At 47.4% G+C, this 18,333-nt stretch overlaps 2 protein-coding genes across 7 annotated transcripts in view; one reads left to right on the forward strand and one right to left on the reverse strand.

Moving 5' to 3' along the window:
* The window catches only part of KIF9 (kinesin family member 9), a 53,340-nt gene extending 50,924 nt beyond the window's left edge, over positions 1-2,416 (reverse strand). For 3 of the 6 annotated variants that reach the window (XM_077777321.1, XM_077777318.1, XM_077777323.1), the window contains exons 1-2: positions 2,113-2,416; positions 872-1,116 (exon numbers count right to left, since the gene is read on the reverse strand). In XM_077777321.1, coding sequence (XP_077633447.1) covers positions 872-908 — 37 coding nt within the window. In that variant the 5' untranslated portion in view covers positions 909-1,116; positions 2,113-2,416. Of the gene's footprint in view, positions 1-871; positions 1,117-1,501; positions 1,578-2,112 lie in introns of all 6 variants that reach the window. The other 3 variants (XM_077777319.1, XM_077777320.1, XM_077777322.1) reach the window with 3 other exon arrangements.
* The window catches only part of KLHL18 (kelch like family member 18), a 56,760-nt gene continuing 39,418 nt past the window's right edge, over positions 992-18,333 (forward strand). Inside the window, exons 1-3 of the mRNA XM_077777034.1 lie at positions 992-1,038; positions 1,758-2,240; positions 2,342-2,582. Of these exons, the coding sequence (XP_077633160.1) occupies positions 992-1,038; positions 1,758-2,240; positions 2,342-2,582 (771 nt within the window). The remainder of the gene's footprint in view (positions 1,039-1,757; positions 2,241-2,341; positions 2,583-18,333) is intronic.

Consider the following 18,333-nt stretch of genomic DNA (forward strand, 5'->3'; position numbering starts at 1 on the left):
CCTGTTACAAGCCCTTCAGATGTCAAATAAATAAGCAAACATGACACTGTCATATTTGCCAACTGCAGAACTGTGTGTCCGCAGTAACACAGGACTACATTCCTCAAGTAATTATTTTATGGAAGTCTTTTCCCAGCCACTATGGGACCATTCACACCTTTTAATTTTTAGAAAATGAAGCTGAAAGATATTCAGGTGATTAAGGATGATGGCTTATCCAATTTCAGTCCTAAAATTTTTGTCTGCAAAATTGAGCTCGAGAGATAAAAAGCCACAAATAGCTCTAATGTGGATCCTAAATCGGGGAAATTGGAAAATTGATCCAAATTCTCTTCGACCTAGGCTATTGGGAAGTTGAGAATGGAGGCAGGTTGTGTTTTGACTCAAGCAAACTTCCCCTCAGTCTCTACAGCTCTGGGAGCTACTGCCCATATCAGTAGTCTGAGGGCCCAGCCTCCTGGCCAGGGTGCCCTCTGAAAGGAACCAGCCTAGGTGGCAGGTGCCCAGGCCTCCCTCCTGGAAGCCCGCACCCACCAAGCACAAGAACAGCACAGGACAGCCCTCCCCTCAGAGTAGGGACTGTAATTTGCCAACATGCACATGCAGTTCCCCTATCTTCCCCAGGCCCTCCCCATGCTCACATCCATAGCTTCAAGTATGCCAGTAGCCATGCGCACCTAAGACAAGCCTTCTCTACTTTTAGGTAATCTCTCCACCCAATGTGGGGCTCAAACTCACAATCTTGAGATCAAGAGCTGTATGCTCTACCGCCAGCCAGGTGCCCCACAAGCTTTTTCTATTAACTCCTTCTATAAGGGTCCTATTCAGCAGCCCCTCGACACCCAGAGACCCCATGCCATCTTGCACTTACTGAAATAATGCTTGTTACCATTCTTACGCCGCATCATTTGACTGGGTTTCCGCTCCCAAATTAAATTACAAGTTGCTTGAGGGGTAGAACTGTGCTTTATCTCTTTTGAATCCCCCCGCAATGTCCAGAACAGTGCCCAGCACAGAACAGGTACTCAAGAAATGGTGGTTGGTAGTGATGGTCATGGCTGGAGGTCAGAGGGTGGCTGGCTGAATCTCCACATGTGGGTCCATCTTCAGTCACTACTGAGAGAGTCCCAAGGGGCATATGTCACTTCCCTCTCACACCACATCCAACCCCTGAGCCCACTCCTTCCAGGAGGACACTTAGTTTCCACGTACTGCTTGCAAGAAGCCGTATTCAGCCCCTCACCATGCCCTCTCTTTTAGCAGGGTTTTCCTCCCTCGGGATCTTATGGGTAATGCTCCTCTCCTGGGCACCACACTTAGATATTTCTGGTGTAAATAAATGAATCTCGGAGTGGCCACCAGGAGATCTCCCTGAAGGTTCGTGGTTTCCTTATTCGTTTTAGTGGTGGGAATGAACAAAATTTGCTATCAAGCGTTTCTGAAGATTGGATAAAAGGAGAGGAAGCGTCTACTGGAAGGCAGGCATCAGGTGAATCCCTACCTGCCAGCGCTCCTGCCCAGACCAGACGCTCTCATATGGATCCTTCATAGTTTTAAGCGGCGGCAGCATCTGAACCCTGAAACAACAGGGTCCAAACGCACCCATCCCTAGGCTAAAGCAAAGACTCGATTCCAGGCAGATCTAGCCTTCTCCATTTTCCTCACCCAACATACCGGACCCTTATGTGGAGGATGGGAAGCAGGGGAACTTGGGACCATTCTTGTCCCTCTTTGGTGCGGCTTCCTCATCCATAAAGCGAAGGGCTCGACCTAGCGATCCCGAAGCCCCCCTCCAGTTCGAAAACTGCCGAGTACAAAAGGATCCAGAAGACCTCTGGCCTCCCACCTCACACCCTCTCAACCTCGGCAGAGACGCAGAGCCCTCGTGGTCAGGGAACGTTGGATCCGAAGACCCTAAACCGCAGCCAGCCCAAAAGAGCCCCCAAGATGCCGCCGCGCCCTCTCCTCCGCTCGGGTTTCACAGATGAGCGAGTCAAGCTGGGGGACTCCCGGGTAGGGCGGTGTTCGGATCCCAGCCGCTGCCCACCGCCTGGGCGCATACCCCCTCTCGGGCCTCCCTTCTCATCCGTGCGACGCGTGGCCCCTGCTCACCGCTCCCGAGGCAGAGGCCCTCCAGCCGCGCGACCTCTGCAGGAGCAGCGACCGCAACCCTGCACTCGCTGCAGCAGAACTGTGTATATAGCCGCCATGGCAACGGGCCGTTTCCGCAGATTCCGGAAGTATCGGGGTAGTGGCGGAAGTGAAGTCCGTGGCCCAGGGTGGAGATAGAGTAAGGTCAGGGCCGAATCGGAAAGGCGGGAGATGGGACCGGTTAATCCAGGAAGACTGCGGCAACTGCAGGCGCGACAGCACGGTCGGGAAAGGGAGGGAACGAAGGCTGCGCTTGCACCAGGAAGCGGGGCAGCGGGGCTTCCGGGGCAGAGAGGCCTGAGACTACGGCGGCCGTGNCGGAGGAGCTTGAGGACCTGGTGCACTTCTCCGTGTCCGAGTTGCCTAGTCGCGGCTACGGCGTCATGGAGGAGATCCGGCGGCAAGGCAAGCTGTGCGACGTGACGCTCAAGGTACCGAGGGCTGGGCTGCGCGGGACTCAGGGATACGGAACCGAGTGGGGAGGAAAGAGGGGCGGGGGGTAGGGGAAGAGAGGTCTAGCGGGCAGAGCGGTGGGGCAAGGAGGTTGGAGACCGAGTAGGGGAGAGAGAGGTGCCGAGTGGGAGAGGGAGATTGGGGCTGAGTGGGGAGACGGACAGGGACAGCCTCTTAGCCCGTGGAAGGAAAGGCTGAGAGGTGCGCGGGTGAGGCCCTCGGCGTGGGAGACATTGGGGTGCCGCCTCCCTTTTCTGTCAGACAGGAGAAAATGGGCTTGCAGCCCCTCTCTGGAGGAGGGGGTGGTGGCCGCCTCTACATTCTGATGGGCACCAGTGAAGCACCTTCTCTTGTCACCATAGACATTTCTTTGTGCCCCTCGAAGTTAGCTGTGCTGTTAGAGGCGCGGGCTTCGCCTTAGGAGTCATTGCTTGCCCTTGATTGTTAGATTACTACCTTGTCTCTTAAGAGCTTGTAAAATCGGATCTGGACATCTTTTGAGGTGGGCATCTACTCTGCCCCCCACCCCATGCTGGAAGGCACACCACCGCCACCGCCTCCACAGAGGTCCCGGAGGATGGACCGGGTCTGCGTGGGGAGAGGGATCTCTTGGCCACCTGTTCCCTACCGGCATTCTGGACGCAAGAGCCAGCCTTCCTCCTGTGCTCTGCAGCCATTCCTGCTGGAGGGGCGGGCTGTGCTGCCTCTTGGCCAGATTCCCAAGCCCTCGGGAGCCCTCCAGGTGGGCAGAGGCTGCTGTGAACTGTGTTCCCTGTTGGGCTTTGACTTGAAGGCTCTGAGCATCTGTGGAAGACCACGTTAAAAGTATATACACGTGCAGAGCTCTTTTTGGTCTTCTCGTGTTCCACAGAATTAAGGAAACTTTTTTTTCTTCCCGTAGTTGAGTCAGACCTCTGGAGACAGGCGAGCAGATTTAAGAGTGTGGAGATAGAAGGATTTGGATTAAAATCCTAGGCGTAACCTTGGGCAAGTTACTTAATCTCTCTAAACATCAGTTTTCCAAATGTAAAAATAGGGATGCTTTCTTGTTAGTGTGAGAATTAAATGAGACAATTTGTGGTATTCTTTGCATGGTGCCTCGCCTAAGTTTTTCATCCTCTGAGGGAGGTTGGTTTTCCAGGAGGGGAGTGAGGTGGCCCAAGAGGGAAAACGATCTTTAGCGGGGAACCAAGAGGTTTGAGGAAAATGAGCTGGACTGAAGGAGGCAGAGGAAGTAAATATAAATGAGGCGGTTACGTGTAGATGTCGAGGCTGCTAGAGGTTGGTAAGCAGAAGAATGATCTGTTTGTGGAGGTGACACTTAGGATGAGTAGAGCCTGGTAGAAAGCAATAATAGGGGAGGGGTTTTGGATTAAGATTTAGGCTGTAAGGGGGAGCCAGGGAAAGCCCGTGAGACACAGAAGCAAAGGGGTATGATCCTGGGGGATGATTACAGATATTTCTGCATAAAATGAAGCAGTGCATTTTGCCTCTACATTTAATGCAAATACGGAATATAACAACTCCTTGGCATAACAATGCTCGTATGATTTTTTTCCATTAAAAGACTCTTTGTTCATCCAACGGGACAAGATAATTATCAGAGGTAGTTCCAACCCAGAGTGTCCGTCTAAATTGCTGTATTAGTTTCGAGCATCTAGGACATAGGGACTAGGATAAAGGCACAGAGTAGAGCCGGACTGGACCTAGAGAGCATTTGCTTCATTGGTTTTCTAACTCTTCTGTACAGCCTGAGGAGTAGCTCAGTGGCAATGTGCTATCGGGGGCCAGGGAGGGCCATACAAACCAGGGTCTCCCTCATTTCTTCTCCCCTTCACTAGAGCTGCCTATGAAATCTGTTTTGGTTTCTCTCTCTCTCTTTCTCTCTCCCAAGATAGAGTCTTTCCTGAAATTTCTGATGTTTCCCGTCTTCCAAATAAATGGGTACGGAAAAGCTGGTTGGAAGCATTTTGGTGTGGGATGGATTTATGGACTGACTAGTGGGCCTCCATATAGGGCAGTGCTTTTCAGCCTCTAGTAGGTATTATAATCAATTGGTGACCTGTTCACACACTGGTTGTTGGACCTCACGGCAGAATTCTTTATTCAGTATGTCCGGTATGGGCCCGAGTTTTTACATTTCTGACAAATTCTCCAGTGACACTACTGCTGGCTTGGGGCTACCTTCTGAGAGCCAAAACTGGAAGGTGATGGACCTGACGTTTTCAATGCGATGTGCTCAGAGTCCATGGATCTTCATGCAGGCTTCTGTCTGAGTGGAATAAGCCTGGCTGTTATCATTCTAGGAGCCTTGTAGTGGGAGGGGACTGGGGTCTCTCTCTCTCTCTCATGTATGCAGACTTCCACTTAATCCCCTGAACGGGGCCACTTCTGTGTCTTCAGTGGTTCCCTGGTTGCCCAAGTTTGGAGTCTAGTTCATCCTGTCCGGGTGATAAACCTCCAGCCTTCTGCTGGGGTGGTGACGGAACAGTTGCCTAGGAGAGGGGAGCAGAACTGCCTGATTGCAGCCTCCCTTATCCTCACACATTCAGAGGAGGCCTGAGTCCCCAACCGTTGAGTTTGGGAGGGGGCTCTGCAGGGCCTCGCCATCTGTAGCACTCTGCACGCTCCATCCGAGTCAGTTACTAATCTTCCAAAATTTGGTGATGCTTGTGATCTCTTCTCTCTTTCAGCTTCTTTTCCTTGGGAGCTTTGCTGTTCCTTGATTATCAGTCTGAGAGATAGTATTTGGCACAGACTTAAGCCAGACTGCCTGGGTTTGAACCCTACCTCTGCCCCTTATTAGCTGTGACAACTCAGGCAAGTTCCTTAAACGCTGGTGACTCAGTTCCTTCATCTTTAAAATGGGCATCATCGCCTACGTAGTAAGTGTGTTAGGGATTCCATTAGTTAACGCACTTAAAACAATCATGTAGTAAATATTCAGTAAGCAGTTGACATTTATGGATAAAAGCTTGATGGGGTTTCTAGAAGGGAGGGGAATGAATGGGTATGTTCAACCTGGCATTTTGAATTTGTTTTAGTTTTGGATGAAATCTGGTTGATTTTATCTAAACATAACATTCATTGCCTTAAAAGAATCTGCAGACTACCACTTTGCTTCAGTAGCCTGCATTTTACAGTTGAGGACCCAAGCCCAGAAGAAGGGACTTATCCAAGTCACAGACTGAGTTAGGCAGAGCTAGGAGTAGACACTGGACTCGTAGTCTCTGCTCTCCTGGCCAAGTGTTCTTTCATGCTCTCCTGTTGCCCCTTCTATCACTGACAGTGATTCCAGGCACTGTCGTGTGGATTAATCTACCTCAGGTCAGTCCTTACTCGTCCTTAACAACATGCCATCTTTTCTGTCCTCCCGAGCTTCAGTGAGAGTGTGCAAGTTAGCGTTAGTAGGTATGATGCAGTCTCTAAATTCACTGCCAACTCTTAAACCTTTCTTAGTTTTGTTTTTGGAGATATTTGAAATTTAAATTCCTTGGGCACCTGTTGGATAATTAGGAAGAGGTGTAACAGAAAAGATAATAATACTGGATTTTTAAAATCGTATATTCTGTGTTTATGTTGACTTGAACCTTTTTTTTGAGAACTGAAAATGAGGAACGCTCTCCCCAGAAAAATGTGCATACTTAACATACATGCAACATTTTGCATTCAGTCACAGGAGCGATTCCCCTGAAGCCCATCTTTGGATCATGGGTCATAAATCCAGCTGAGTATTGCTCTTCTATGAGAATAAGCCCATGGTCTGTCTACTTGACAAATCATTTTATCTCGAAAGTTAGGAGGATAGCAGTGCAGGACTTCTTGGCAACCGTTAGCATAAGGCTTGGTCTGGGTAGAGAGGTTTGCGTCCGTCAAGGCTCTTATCCCTTCTTTCCAACAGCTGGTTTCATCTCCTTTCCTCTGGGCCACCAGCTGCCCAGTGCTCAGGCCACATCTGTCAGGTTCACTGTGGGCGCAGCGAGTTGAGCAGACTCCTCAGATGCAGTGAGTGCTCACCACAGGCTGTTATTCTAAGATCTAGACCCACCACTCTAACATTTGTCTGTTCTCCCCTCACCTCACATACTCCTTTTTCTTTATTTGTGAGGGCAGGATGGGGTCACTAAACCTGCATATTACTCACTGACCTATCAGCTTAGGAGAGGAGCTTCCTAAACACACACACACACACACACACACACACACTCACTCACTCACTGATTTGCAACCACTAATGAATGGTTCTCCAACAATTTTCTGGCATCAGTTTTCTAGCATTTTCCAAAGGCTCTTGCTAAAGTTTTGAGCCCAGATCTGACAATGTATCCTCTGGAAAGGAATGTCTTTTCCATGGGTAAAAGGCACAGTATTAGAATATTTCCTTTTGACCCACTAAATCCAAGTACGCAATTTTCATTGAGACTGACTTCAAGAGCTGCGCATTTGAGTCTGGAATCTTGCCCAAGTTTCTCTCACACTGATTTTGTGATGAAAGAGTATGTGGAGAAGGATATCAGGAGGTGAAGTAAGAACTTGTTGAAACACGCCACTTTTATGTTGTGTGTGGTATAGTGAGTTACACAGGTATAATTATAGAGCTGGAGGAATCCTTTGAAAAAGCCATAAAGGGCCTCTTTCAAAGCCATCCATTTTACAGATTAAAAAAAACCCTGAGGCTTAGAGATATTAAGGGATTGCCCAAGGCATAAAGCTATGTTATCTGGGATCCAGCATAGCTGTTTGCTGGTGGAAGGAATGCTTTTGCGTCCTCTGTCAGATTACTCACCTGCCCTGCTGGTGTTACGCAGCAGAGCAGGAGACAAACACCGTCTGCAGTGTCATTTTTGAGCAGGGAGGACAGCCATGGGTATTGCAACACTGTTGCTGTTTCAGGAGAGAAGAAAAACGCAAGTGTTATCTGCTAATGTTTTGGACGTATGGATTCTGGAGTCTTGAATTTAAAATGACACTGATTTGGAAAACTTGAGCTTCTGAATATTGTTTGTTCCTGGCGTTTTCTACTGACTTTTTCCAGGCATCTGTGTTCATTTCCAGCCTCGCCTCTTTTCAGCGAACAGTTAGTCTCGAGAGGAAGAGTGTACTCTTTGAGAGCACGTGTGCACTTGGGATATGAATTCATATTCATCGAAAAGTCAGTTTTGCTCTTTCTTCCTCAAGTTATGTGGTGGGTAATGCTGTTACCTTTGGATGCCCGTCAGAGGATGAGAGAACTTGCTGCAGCCAGATGTAAGGAGGGAAAAGGAGTCAGAGGCATCCTGGAAAATCAGTTACCACCCAAGCAGCGTTCCTGGGGTTCACCCTGGGGCTTCTGGAGCTTGGCCAGCCAGCTGTGTGGATTTAAGAAGCCTATGTTGGGGGATGCCTCTTATTGCAGGTGGTTCCTTTATTATTTTGCACGTGAGACTCCGTCGTTTGCCCTTTGGCCACACCTGGTTCAGGTTAGAGGCTGGTTGATGGAAAATGAGGTCACATCTGTCTCAAGGTGTGTTCCTAGCCCCTTCTAAATTGCAAGCATGGCATGTCCCTTCCTACTCTAGATTTGTCGCATCTTGGCACTCCTGTTGCCTCCTTGATATAGGGCCAGCCAGTTTCCCCGCAGTCAGTTTAGGGAGGCCTCTTCCACACAAACCGCTGACCACATCACCACCCGTTTCCAGCGGGGGAGAAGAGAATGATCCAAGATGTATGAACCAGGAGTTGGCAAGCATTTTCTGTAAAGAGCCAGATAGTAAATATTTTAGGATTTGTGGGCCATACAGTTTCAGTTGCAAGTGCTCAACTCTGATGCTGTAGCACCAGAGCAGCTGTACACAATACATAAGTAAACGGGTATGGCTTTATCCCGTTAAAACTTTATCTACAAAAAACAGGTGTAGGCCTGACCCGTTGGCTGTGGCTGGCTGACCCCTGTGGTAGAGTGATAGGGTCTTTGTAAAGTTAAAGGCTTTTGAAGTAGGTTCCACTTGCTTTATTGCCCCCACATATACTTCTGTAGTTTCAACACAGTATGTAGCAGTGGGAAGCATCTCTTGTTAAAGAGTATGGATGAATCCGAAGTGAAGCACTTTCTTTTTCCAGCTCACTGCAGGGGATCGTGGGACTATCCTGGTTGGTGACCCAATAACTGACATAGGAGAAGTTACTGTTAAATTTTGCATCTCATCTTTAAAGTCTTGTTAGCTCTGCTGGAGCTTGAACCAGACTGTTTCCGAAGCATTAACTAAAGACACCATGCTCCCTTTCTGTCTCAGTTGAAGCTGAGGATGCTTAGCTGCTTGCAGAATGGCAGGCCAGAGGAGACCGTGATGGCTCCTGTGTTCCAGTGGACCTGACCGGCTGTGTTCAGGGCCGTGAAGGTAAGGGCCAGAGCTGGGGGCTGCCGGCAGGCAAAGTAGAGAGTTTATATATGACGCAATATGTCTGGGCAGAGTGTGCTGCGTATCTGATCAGAACACAAAAATGCTTTCCAAAGAAAAACCTCAAGAACAGATATTTATACATATTTGCGGCAGAATCATTCACAGTAGCTGAAAGATGGAAGCCACCCAAGGGGCACCAACAGTTGAATGGATAAAGTTGACTCCATTTTGTTGAAATATACACAATGGAATAATACTCCACACATATAATGGAATATTATGTAGCCTTAAAGATGGAAGAAACTCGACACCTGGGTGGCTCAGTCGGTTAAGCATCCGACTTCGGCTCAGGTCATGATCTCATGGTTCATGGGTTCAAGCCCCACTTCGGGCTCTGTGCTGACAGCTAGCTCAGAGCCTGAGGCCTGTCTTCAGATTCTGTATCTCCCTCTCTCTCTGACCCTCCCCTGCTCACGCTGTCTCTCTCTCAGAAATAAATAAAACATTAAAAAAAATTTTTTTTAAATCGTTAAAAAAAAGATGGAAGAAACTCTTGATACCTGCTACAGCATGGATGAACCTTAAAGACTTTATTCATGCTGAGTGAAACGAGCCATTCATAAAGGGACAAACACCGTATGATTCCACTTGAATGACATAACCAGAGTACACAAAGGAAGTAGAATGGAGCTGCTCAGGACTGGGAGGAGGGGACAGAGTTTCAGTTTGGGAAGATGGAAAGTTCTGGAGACAGATAGGGAGGCTGGTTGCACACCAATGTGAATGTATTTCACGCCACGGTTAAGAATGGTTAAAATGGTAAATTTTACGTTATGTATATGTTACCACGATTTTATAAAAAGCTAATAAGCTCAAGAAGACTTGTTACCAGTTGGGCAAGTGAGACTGATTGTAGTGCTGTGATTGTGGAGACGCTGAAGATAGAATCGGGCTCTGTGTCCAGACCCACTGAGGAGAAACTCGGACACTAAGGGGTGATCTCTCCTGTTCTTTCACTTTGTAGTGTGCTGCCTCAGCTGTTAAGAGCCAGATTTTAGTAGCTCAGCCCTGGAGCTGTGCTTCAAACGGTCACTTAAAAGGAATCGATTTCTGAGAGACCCATATTAAAACGATGCACACGTGTTGTAAACTTATTTTTCCTGTGCCGATTTGTAAAATCTAAATGTCCTGTAACCTTGACAGAGCTGTCCTGAGGACCAGCAAAAGACACTGTGCTAACCTGTCTCCCCACTAAAGGTTTGTTGGCATAGCCTGTAAATTACAAATGGCTTTCAAATCAATATCTGTTTTGCTTATTTTGCTTCTAAATACTAGACCTGCGTGTCATTTGACCTGTTGATCCTCATGCTAATTATGTCTCAAACGAAGGCCCTTTCCCTCCTAAACCATCTCTTCTTTTGTTCACTTTGTGTAAGGATGGCACACTATCGAAACTCTGGACTTGGCTTTGGCTCATCCTCTCTCTTTTCTGTGTATTTTGTGGCATTTATCACAATAATAATGACATTATTTACAATATCATAACTCCATAAGAGCAGGGGCTGTGACTGAATTATTCACTGATGTGTCTATGTAATGGTTCCTTAGTAAACCACTGTCCTAATTCAGGTCCTCTTCATCTTTCCCCTAACCTGGGATTGAGAATTCTTTTTTTTTTTTTTAATTAATTTATTTATTTTTTTTGAGAGAGAGATAGAGACAGCGTGAGCAGGGGAGGGTCAGAGAGAGAGGGAGACACAGAATCTGAAACAGGCTCCAGGCTCTGAGCTGTCAGCACAGAGCCCGACGCGGGGCTCGAACCCACGAACATGAGATCATGACCTGAGCCGAAGTCGGACGCTCAACTGACTGAGCCACCCAGGCGCCCCATGTTGAGAGAATTCTTACAGACCCTTTAGGGAATGATCTTTGTGCAGCTGCCGGATTGTTCTTCCCCAGGCTCTGGTCTGATCATTCATTCTCCTGCTCTGAGTGGCTTCCCATTTCGTTCTCATTCAGCAGTGTCCTCAGCAGATACGTCAGCACCTTCCATGTGCCAAGCACTTTCCACGTGCTGCGTGTGCAGCCCCAGGCAGGGTGGGCAGCACCTCCGTGAGTGTGAGCTCACATTCTGGTGGGCAGTAGAGTGGCAGACAATAAACAAATAAATAGGTATAAAATGTCCCGTGGTGAGGCCTTTGGGTGGCTCAGTCGGTTGAGCGTCCGACTTCAGCTCAAGTCATGATCTCACGGTCTGTGGGTTCAAGCCCCGTGTCGGGCTCTGTGCTGACAGCTCAGAGCCTGGAGCCTGTTTCAGATTCTGTGTCTCCCTCTCTCTCTCTGCCTCTCTCCTGCTCACTCTCTGTTTCTGTGTCTCAAAATAAAATGAAGACATTAAAAAAATAAAAAATAAATAAATAAAATAAAATGTCCCGTGACGATAAGTGCTTTGGAGAAAAATAAAGCAGGATAAGGGTACTGAGGGTGTTGTTTTTGTTAGAGGGACCAGAACCAGCCCCCCTGAGTAGAGGTGTGAATGAAATGAGGGAATGACCCATGAGCATATCTAAGGGAAAGTATTCTAGGCAGAGGGAATAGTAAGCACAGAATCCTGAGTCAGGAGCGTACTTGGTATTTGGGAACACATCAGGCAGCTGGGGTGATAAGAACAGAGTGACCTGGGTGACAAGTAGAAGGACAGGAGGTTGGAGAGGTAGAGGCTCAGGCCCAACATAGTTCCCTGCGTGGCTCCTGGAATATTTGTTGAATGAATGAATGAATGAATGAATGAATGAATGAAGCTAGACAGTAATTATTCATTTATTGGTTTATGAGTGGAGAATCAGGGCAGGGTATTGGGGGTACACATAAGAATGGTAGGGTACAGGGGCGCCTGGGTGGCTCAGTCAGTTGAGCATCTGACTTCGGCTCAGGTCATGATCTCACAGTCTGTGGGTTCGAGCCCCGCGTTGGGCTCTGTGCTGACAGCTCAGAGCCTGGAGCCTGCTTCATGTTCTGTGTCTCCCTCTCTCTCTCCCCTTCCCCTGTTTGCTCTCTGTCTGTCTCTCAAAAGAAAATAAAGATATAAAAAATTAAAAAAAAAAAAAAAAGAATGGTAGGGTACATTTTCCATAGCTGGTGAAGAGAGCACAGGGATTCACTTGGACTTTTCCCTTCTCCCATTCAGGAGACATGATGCTAACAGCCAGAGCTAGAGAGACCAATGTTGGCTTGTTCTTTTTTTTTTTTTTTTAATGTTTATTTATTTTTGAGAGAGAGAGAGAGACAGAGCATAAGCAGGGGAGGGGCAGAGAGGCAGACACAGAATCTGAAGCAGGCTCCAGGCTCCGAGCTGTCAGCACAGAGCCCGGCGTGGGGCTCGAACCCATAGACTGTGAGATCATGACCTGAGCCGAAGTTGGAGACTTAACTGACTGAGCCGCCCAGGCACCCCTGGCTTGTTCTTGAAGTAATTTCTCTTCTACACCACAGAGAAAATCAGAGGTTAGAAACTTGTCTGGGGAACAGGAAGTAGAACTCTTGGTGGTTTAAAAGGTGCTTCTACCCATGTTTGGGAAAGCTTGTCTTTTCCTCTGTCCATAGGGTGTCCCTTCAAGTCAGCAGGACATCTGGGGAGAGCCCCTGGGTGGTGGGAGTGCAGGAACAGCAGGTGGTGGCTGGTGTTCGGTGGGATTAGAGGAAAGATTGCTGATTTGACTGCTTCTCTGATTATTCTAAGCTGCTCACAGAAACCTGTCACTGCGTCCGTGAGACGTAAGAGAAGCTTAAGCATGCCCTGTTGGTGCTGACTGCTACTCCTGGTTGACTTTTCTGGGGCTGCCAGCCTTGTCCTTGATATACGCATTCCGCCAGGCGGGCCCCTCTCTGCCTTTCTCCCCTAGTCGCCTGCAGGCTCCTCCTGCCGGCTGTGTCTTTGTGACCCAAGTTTTCAGCTTCCAAGCCTTTGCTCCAGCATTCCTCTGGCTTAGCATATCACTCACATCTGCCAGCAGTCTTACCCGTGTGCAAGGCTCCTTTCATACTTCTTTTCCCCCAGCGGAAAAGAAGTGGCCGAACACTCCTTCCTCTGTTCTCCTGTGGCACTCTGCGTTGTGTCTGTTCAGCATTGTGCTGTGGTCACAAGTCTGCACTCCTGCCTCCCTGCCGACCTGTGTGTTTTTGTGAGGCACAGGCCCGTGCCACCGTCTCTCTTTTGCACTGCCCTGTTGCAGCGGGGGTTGGTGTGAAATCCCGCCTCTCTGGAGTCTTCTTGTATCCCTCCAGGTGCAGTCACTCTCTCCCTCTTCCATTGTACCTTACGCCCTTGTTACTGCCAGTATTGTCCTTGCACTGATAGCATCCCTGTCCCCTGAGAGCTCGTTGGAAATGCAGACACTCTCCCCCCATCTCAGACCTGCCGAACCAGAATCTGGCGGCTCTTACATCCTGTGCACATGAAAATCTGAGAAGCATTGCTTTCGTACTTTGCACACCTTGCTATACTGAACACAGTGTAGACGTGCTTGAGTGTTCACTCTCCCCATCCAGACGTTGCGCTCCTGCGGCATGTGAACCATCTGTTATCCAACATAGTTCTTAGCATGTTTTAGGCGCTCAGAAGTATTTGCTGTATTATCCGAAAGGGCCCCTGGTGTTATGTTCGAGATGCTTCTTCAGTCACATGTTCATCAAGTGCCTAACCGCGCATGGTTCTTTGCCAGTGCACGAGGCACCCTGCTGTTGAGTGGGCATCAGCCCCTAACTTTGGCATTGGAAGATGAGTGGGTAAGATAGATACCCATGATTAATTATGAGACAAGGCGGAGTGTGATAAATTCTGTAAGTGCACCACTGTTACCAGAGGCCTAAGGAACACCAAAGGAATGGCAGCTGTTTCCAGGCCACAGGATTTGTGATTGTTTCATGGAGAGGATAGTGTCCGATTGGTGCCCTGCACAAAGAACAGGACTTTAACAAAGAGACTTTGTGGGAGGAGACTTTCCAGGCTGGGGAGAGGGCCTGTTCAAGGGCCCAGGCATGAGAGTGCACAGACAGGATGTTCCTTGAACAAGTAAGACCTAGAGGTGGAAGGTGTGAATGGGGAGGTGCGTGAGTGCACACCGAACGCCTGGAATGCTCATGGTGAGGATCCTGGGCTGGTGAGGATCCTGGGCTGGTGAGGAACGCCTGTAAACCACATGCTTTTAGGTGTGGTTAGACGTTCAGTGGTTTCTGGGGACTCTGCTCTCTTGTCTCCCTCTCTCCCATTCCAACTTGCTGGACATGGTGGGAGGCAGGGAAGGCTTTAGAAGCAGTGGGACAGGCCTGAATGTTGTAGCTGGCTCTTCACTGGCTCTTTTTGGGACCATGGCCTACGTCTTTTTTTAGTCCTAGTTGGTCAGCCACTTCCTCCCTCACCCCCTTCCGGAGTCAGTTACCCGGTGGGGGCTCCCTAAGGCTCATCAATAGAGGGTTTCACACATTGAGCTTTAAAATGCCGTCAAAGCCCCAGACCGAACCCAGTTTGTTTTATTATGCTTGCTGTCTGCTTTTCAACCCCGTGGGCTTGGGGTACTAATCATTTCTGCTTTTGGTGGGATGGTCTAGCGTCCCTCAGCCCATGTTCTGGGCTGGAGGCAGGTCATCCAGCATTCAGGATGAAAGGACACACCCCCTACCTTCATTTCCTTACATGCCACCTTGTTAAAAAGGCACCTGTACAAGACAGCCATAGTGTGGCTTGTTTATTTCTTCCAGGGTTAGGAATGCACTGTCAGCCTGGATGCCAGGTCCTCCTCTGGTCATCCTTAAACTTTACCATCTTTTTCTTGAGCCTCTTAACTTTATAGCTACCTGAATTTCCAGATAAGTTAGATAGTAACCCTCTGAACTTTTTTTTTTTAATGGCTTATTTATTTTTGAGAGAGAGCATGAGCAGGGGAACAGAGAGAGATGGGTACAGAGGATCCGAAGCTGGCTCTACACTGACAGCAGTGAGCCTGATGTGGGGCTCAAACCCGAGGAACGTGCAATCCTCACCTAAGCTGAAGTCAGATGCTCAACCGACTAAACCACCCAGCCATCCCTAGATAGTAACCCTCTTGATGCTTCAGTGCCTTCCTCCCACCGGCTCAGTCAGTCCTGAGCCAAAAGATCAAGGTTAAAAATAAGAGACGAAATTTATCACAAGTTATGTTATTTGTTTGTATCTCAGATGAAAGACTGAGAGCTATCTCTTAGATGAAATGGGCTCTGGGATTCATTAAGTACACTTGGCAATAAGGCACTGTGTTAAGTGCTAGGACATAGCCTTTCCTTTCTGCGGGAAGAACATTCATTCTGAATAGGGACATATTCATTAGAGACAGTATAATAGATGCTACAAGTTATGCTGGAGGCTTGTACCGGGCACTACAGGGTGGGGATGCAGACTGCCTATGAGTCTGGGAGGCCTCATGGAAGAGGGAGAATTTGAGCTGGATCTCTGTAGATGAGCAATAATTTACCCCACAGAAAAATACGGGATAAGGATCCCAGCAGAGGAAATAGGGTGATTTAGAGAAATTGTCAAGAGCTGAGAAGAAAGGCCTGGTGGGGGATTTCAGGTAGATGGAGGCCAATTCCAAGATTTGGATCTGACTTGTAGGCAGTAGGGAGCCCAACAAAATGGGGACTGATGTGACAGACTCCATTATAGTTTGAGTTGATTCATTCAGAAACTTTATTCATTCAACAAATACTGAGTGTTCATTGCTACAGCTATTCCAGGAAACATACAAAGGTTGCTCCCTTGGCAGGATTTAGTAAGATAGGTAAGTTACTTATGTCAGGCCACCACCATTTGCACTCGTCAAGGTTGCCCATGACCTCCCCAGTATAGAACTATTCTGTAACCACAAAGATTTCCCTTGTGCTGCCCTTTTATAGTCACACCCATCCCCCTCCCACCCTCCATCCCTGGTCTCTGGCAGCCACTAATTTGTTCTGCTTCTCTCATTTCAAGAATGCTATATGAATGGAATCATGAAGTACATGACCTTTTGAGATTGGCTTTTCCTACTCAGCGTAATGCTTTTGAGGGCCACCCAAGTTGTTAAGTGTATTGATGGTTTCTTAATATTTCTGACGAGTATGCCGTGGTATGGATGTACCACATTTTGTTTAACTGTTTACTCGTTGAAAGACACTCAGGTTCTTTCCAGTTTGGGGCTACAAGTAAGGCTGCTGTGAACATTCATTTACAGGATTTTGCATGAAGGTAGGTTTTCATTTCTCTGAGATAAATGCCCAAAGAGTACACTTGCTGGGTCAGCCCATAAATTGATTTTTAGTTTTAACAGACATTGCCAAACTAGTTTCCAGAGGCTGTGCCATTTTACATTCATGCCAGCATGTATGAATACAGTGGTCAATTTTTGGGGTCAGGTTGACTGGAGTGTGGTGTCCGTTGTTTGGCCAAACGTCAGTCTAGATGTTGCAGTGAAGGTATTTTTTGGATGTGGTTAACATTTAAATGAGTAAACCCTGAGTAAAGCAGATTACCTTCCGTAATGTGGGCGGGCCTAGGGGACCTGGGTGACTCAGTTGGTTAAGCATAATGTGGGTGGGCCTCAAGTAATTGTTGAAGGCCTCAGGAGCAAAACCCAAGGATTCCTGAAGAAGAAACAATTCTTTGAGATTGTAACATAGAAACCCTGTCTGATTTTCCCGCCTGGGGGCCTGTCCTGCAGATTTCACACTCTAGACTGCAGCGTCAAATCTTGTCTGAATCTTCATCCCGTCAGCCCATCATATAGATTTCAGACTTGCCAGCCCCTGTGATTGTGTGAGCCAATTCCTTAAAATCAACCCCCCTCCATCTCCCACCTTCCCTCCTCCTTTCTTTTGCTCCCTCCCCATACATACACACCTGTATCCACATACAACACTTCTGTTCTCTGGAGAACCCTGACTGATAGAATGAGTGACAGAATTCTGCATTTGGTGTTACCACTTTTTTTTTTATTGTAGCCATTTTGTTAAATATGTAGTGATATCTTTTTTTTTTTAATGTTTTATTTATTTTTGAGAGATAGAGACAGCATGAGCAGGGGAGGGTCAGAGAGAGAGGGAGACACAGAATCTGAAACAGGCTCCAGGCTCAGAGCTAGCTGTCAGCACAGAGCCTGACGTGGGGCTCAAACCCACAAGCCATGAGATCATGACCTGAGTCGAAGTTGGACACTCAACCGACTAAGCCACCCAGGCTCTCCAATATAGAGTGATATCTAATTGTGATTTTAATTTGCATTTCCCTAATGGGTGGTGGTGTTGAACATCCCATTTGCTAGCTGTATATCCTTTTTGATGAACTGTCTCTTTATGTCTTTTACCTATTTTCTCAAGGATTATTTTTGTTAGCCTACTGTTGTTGTGTTTTCAGTGTTCCTAATATGTTGGAGGTAGGAGTCCTTTGTCAGATGGACTCATATTTGGCAAATAGGTCAAAAATACAGTGTTAAATAGTATCAAGTCCTTTTATTAAATGGTATTATTTGTAAGTAATAATACAAATTTACAAGCGTAATTTGCAAATAATAAAACTTTCATTTTTATTTCAATCCCATACCTCTCAGAGTGAGAGGATTTCTACACCAGCCTGGTCTGCCATTGTGATGAATCTGAGAATCTGCCACTTACTCAGTTCTCGGGAAGCCTGTTTCTACCATACAGAAAACGTACTCTTTGCTGATTCCCTGTCCTTGGCTTCCTGCAGAGAAAGGACAAGATGCAAGATCTGAGCTCTTTAAGTGAGATCCTGCTGAGTGTCTCTTTAAAGTATTTTTTTTAAGTTTATTTATTTATTTTGAGAGAGGGAGAGTGTATGCACTTGCACCCGAGTGGGGAAGGGGCAGAGAGAGAGGAAAGAGAGAATCCCAAGCAGCCTCCATGCTGTCAGTGGGAAGCCCATCATGGAGCTTGAATTTAGGAACCGTGAGATCATGACTTGAATCGTAAGCAAGAGTTGGAAGCTTAACCACTTAACCAACTGAGCCACCCAGGTGCCCCTCAGTGTCTTTTTAAGTTAAAAGTTCATTTCTTTTGTATCATTTAATTTTGGAAAAAAAGATTTTCTTTCTTGAAAAATATTTTTTCTTTATTTTAATGTTTATTCATTTTTGAGAGAGAGAGTGTGTGCAAGAGAGCACATATAAGTGGGTAAAGGGAGAGAGAGAGAGGGAGATACAGAATCCAAAGCAGGCTCCCTCAAGGTCAGTGCACAGAGCCTAAAGTGGGGCTCGAGCCCACGAACCATGAGATCATGACCTGAGCTGAAGTCGGATGCTCAACTGACTAAGCCACCCAGGTG

Source organism: Crocuta crocuta, unplaced genomic scaffold (genome assembly GCF_008692635.1).
Source record: "Crocuta crocuta isolate KB4526 unplaced genomic scaffold, BGI_CrCroc_1.0 scaffold77, whole genome shotgun sequence".
In the NCBI taxonomy this organism is placed as follows: Eukaryota; Metazoa; Chordata; class Mammalia; order Carnivora; family Hyaenidae; genus Crocuta; species Crocuta crocuta.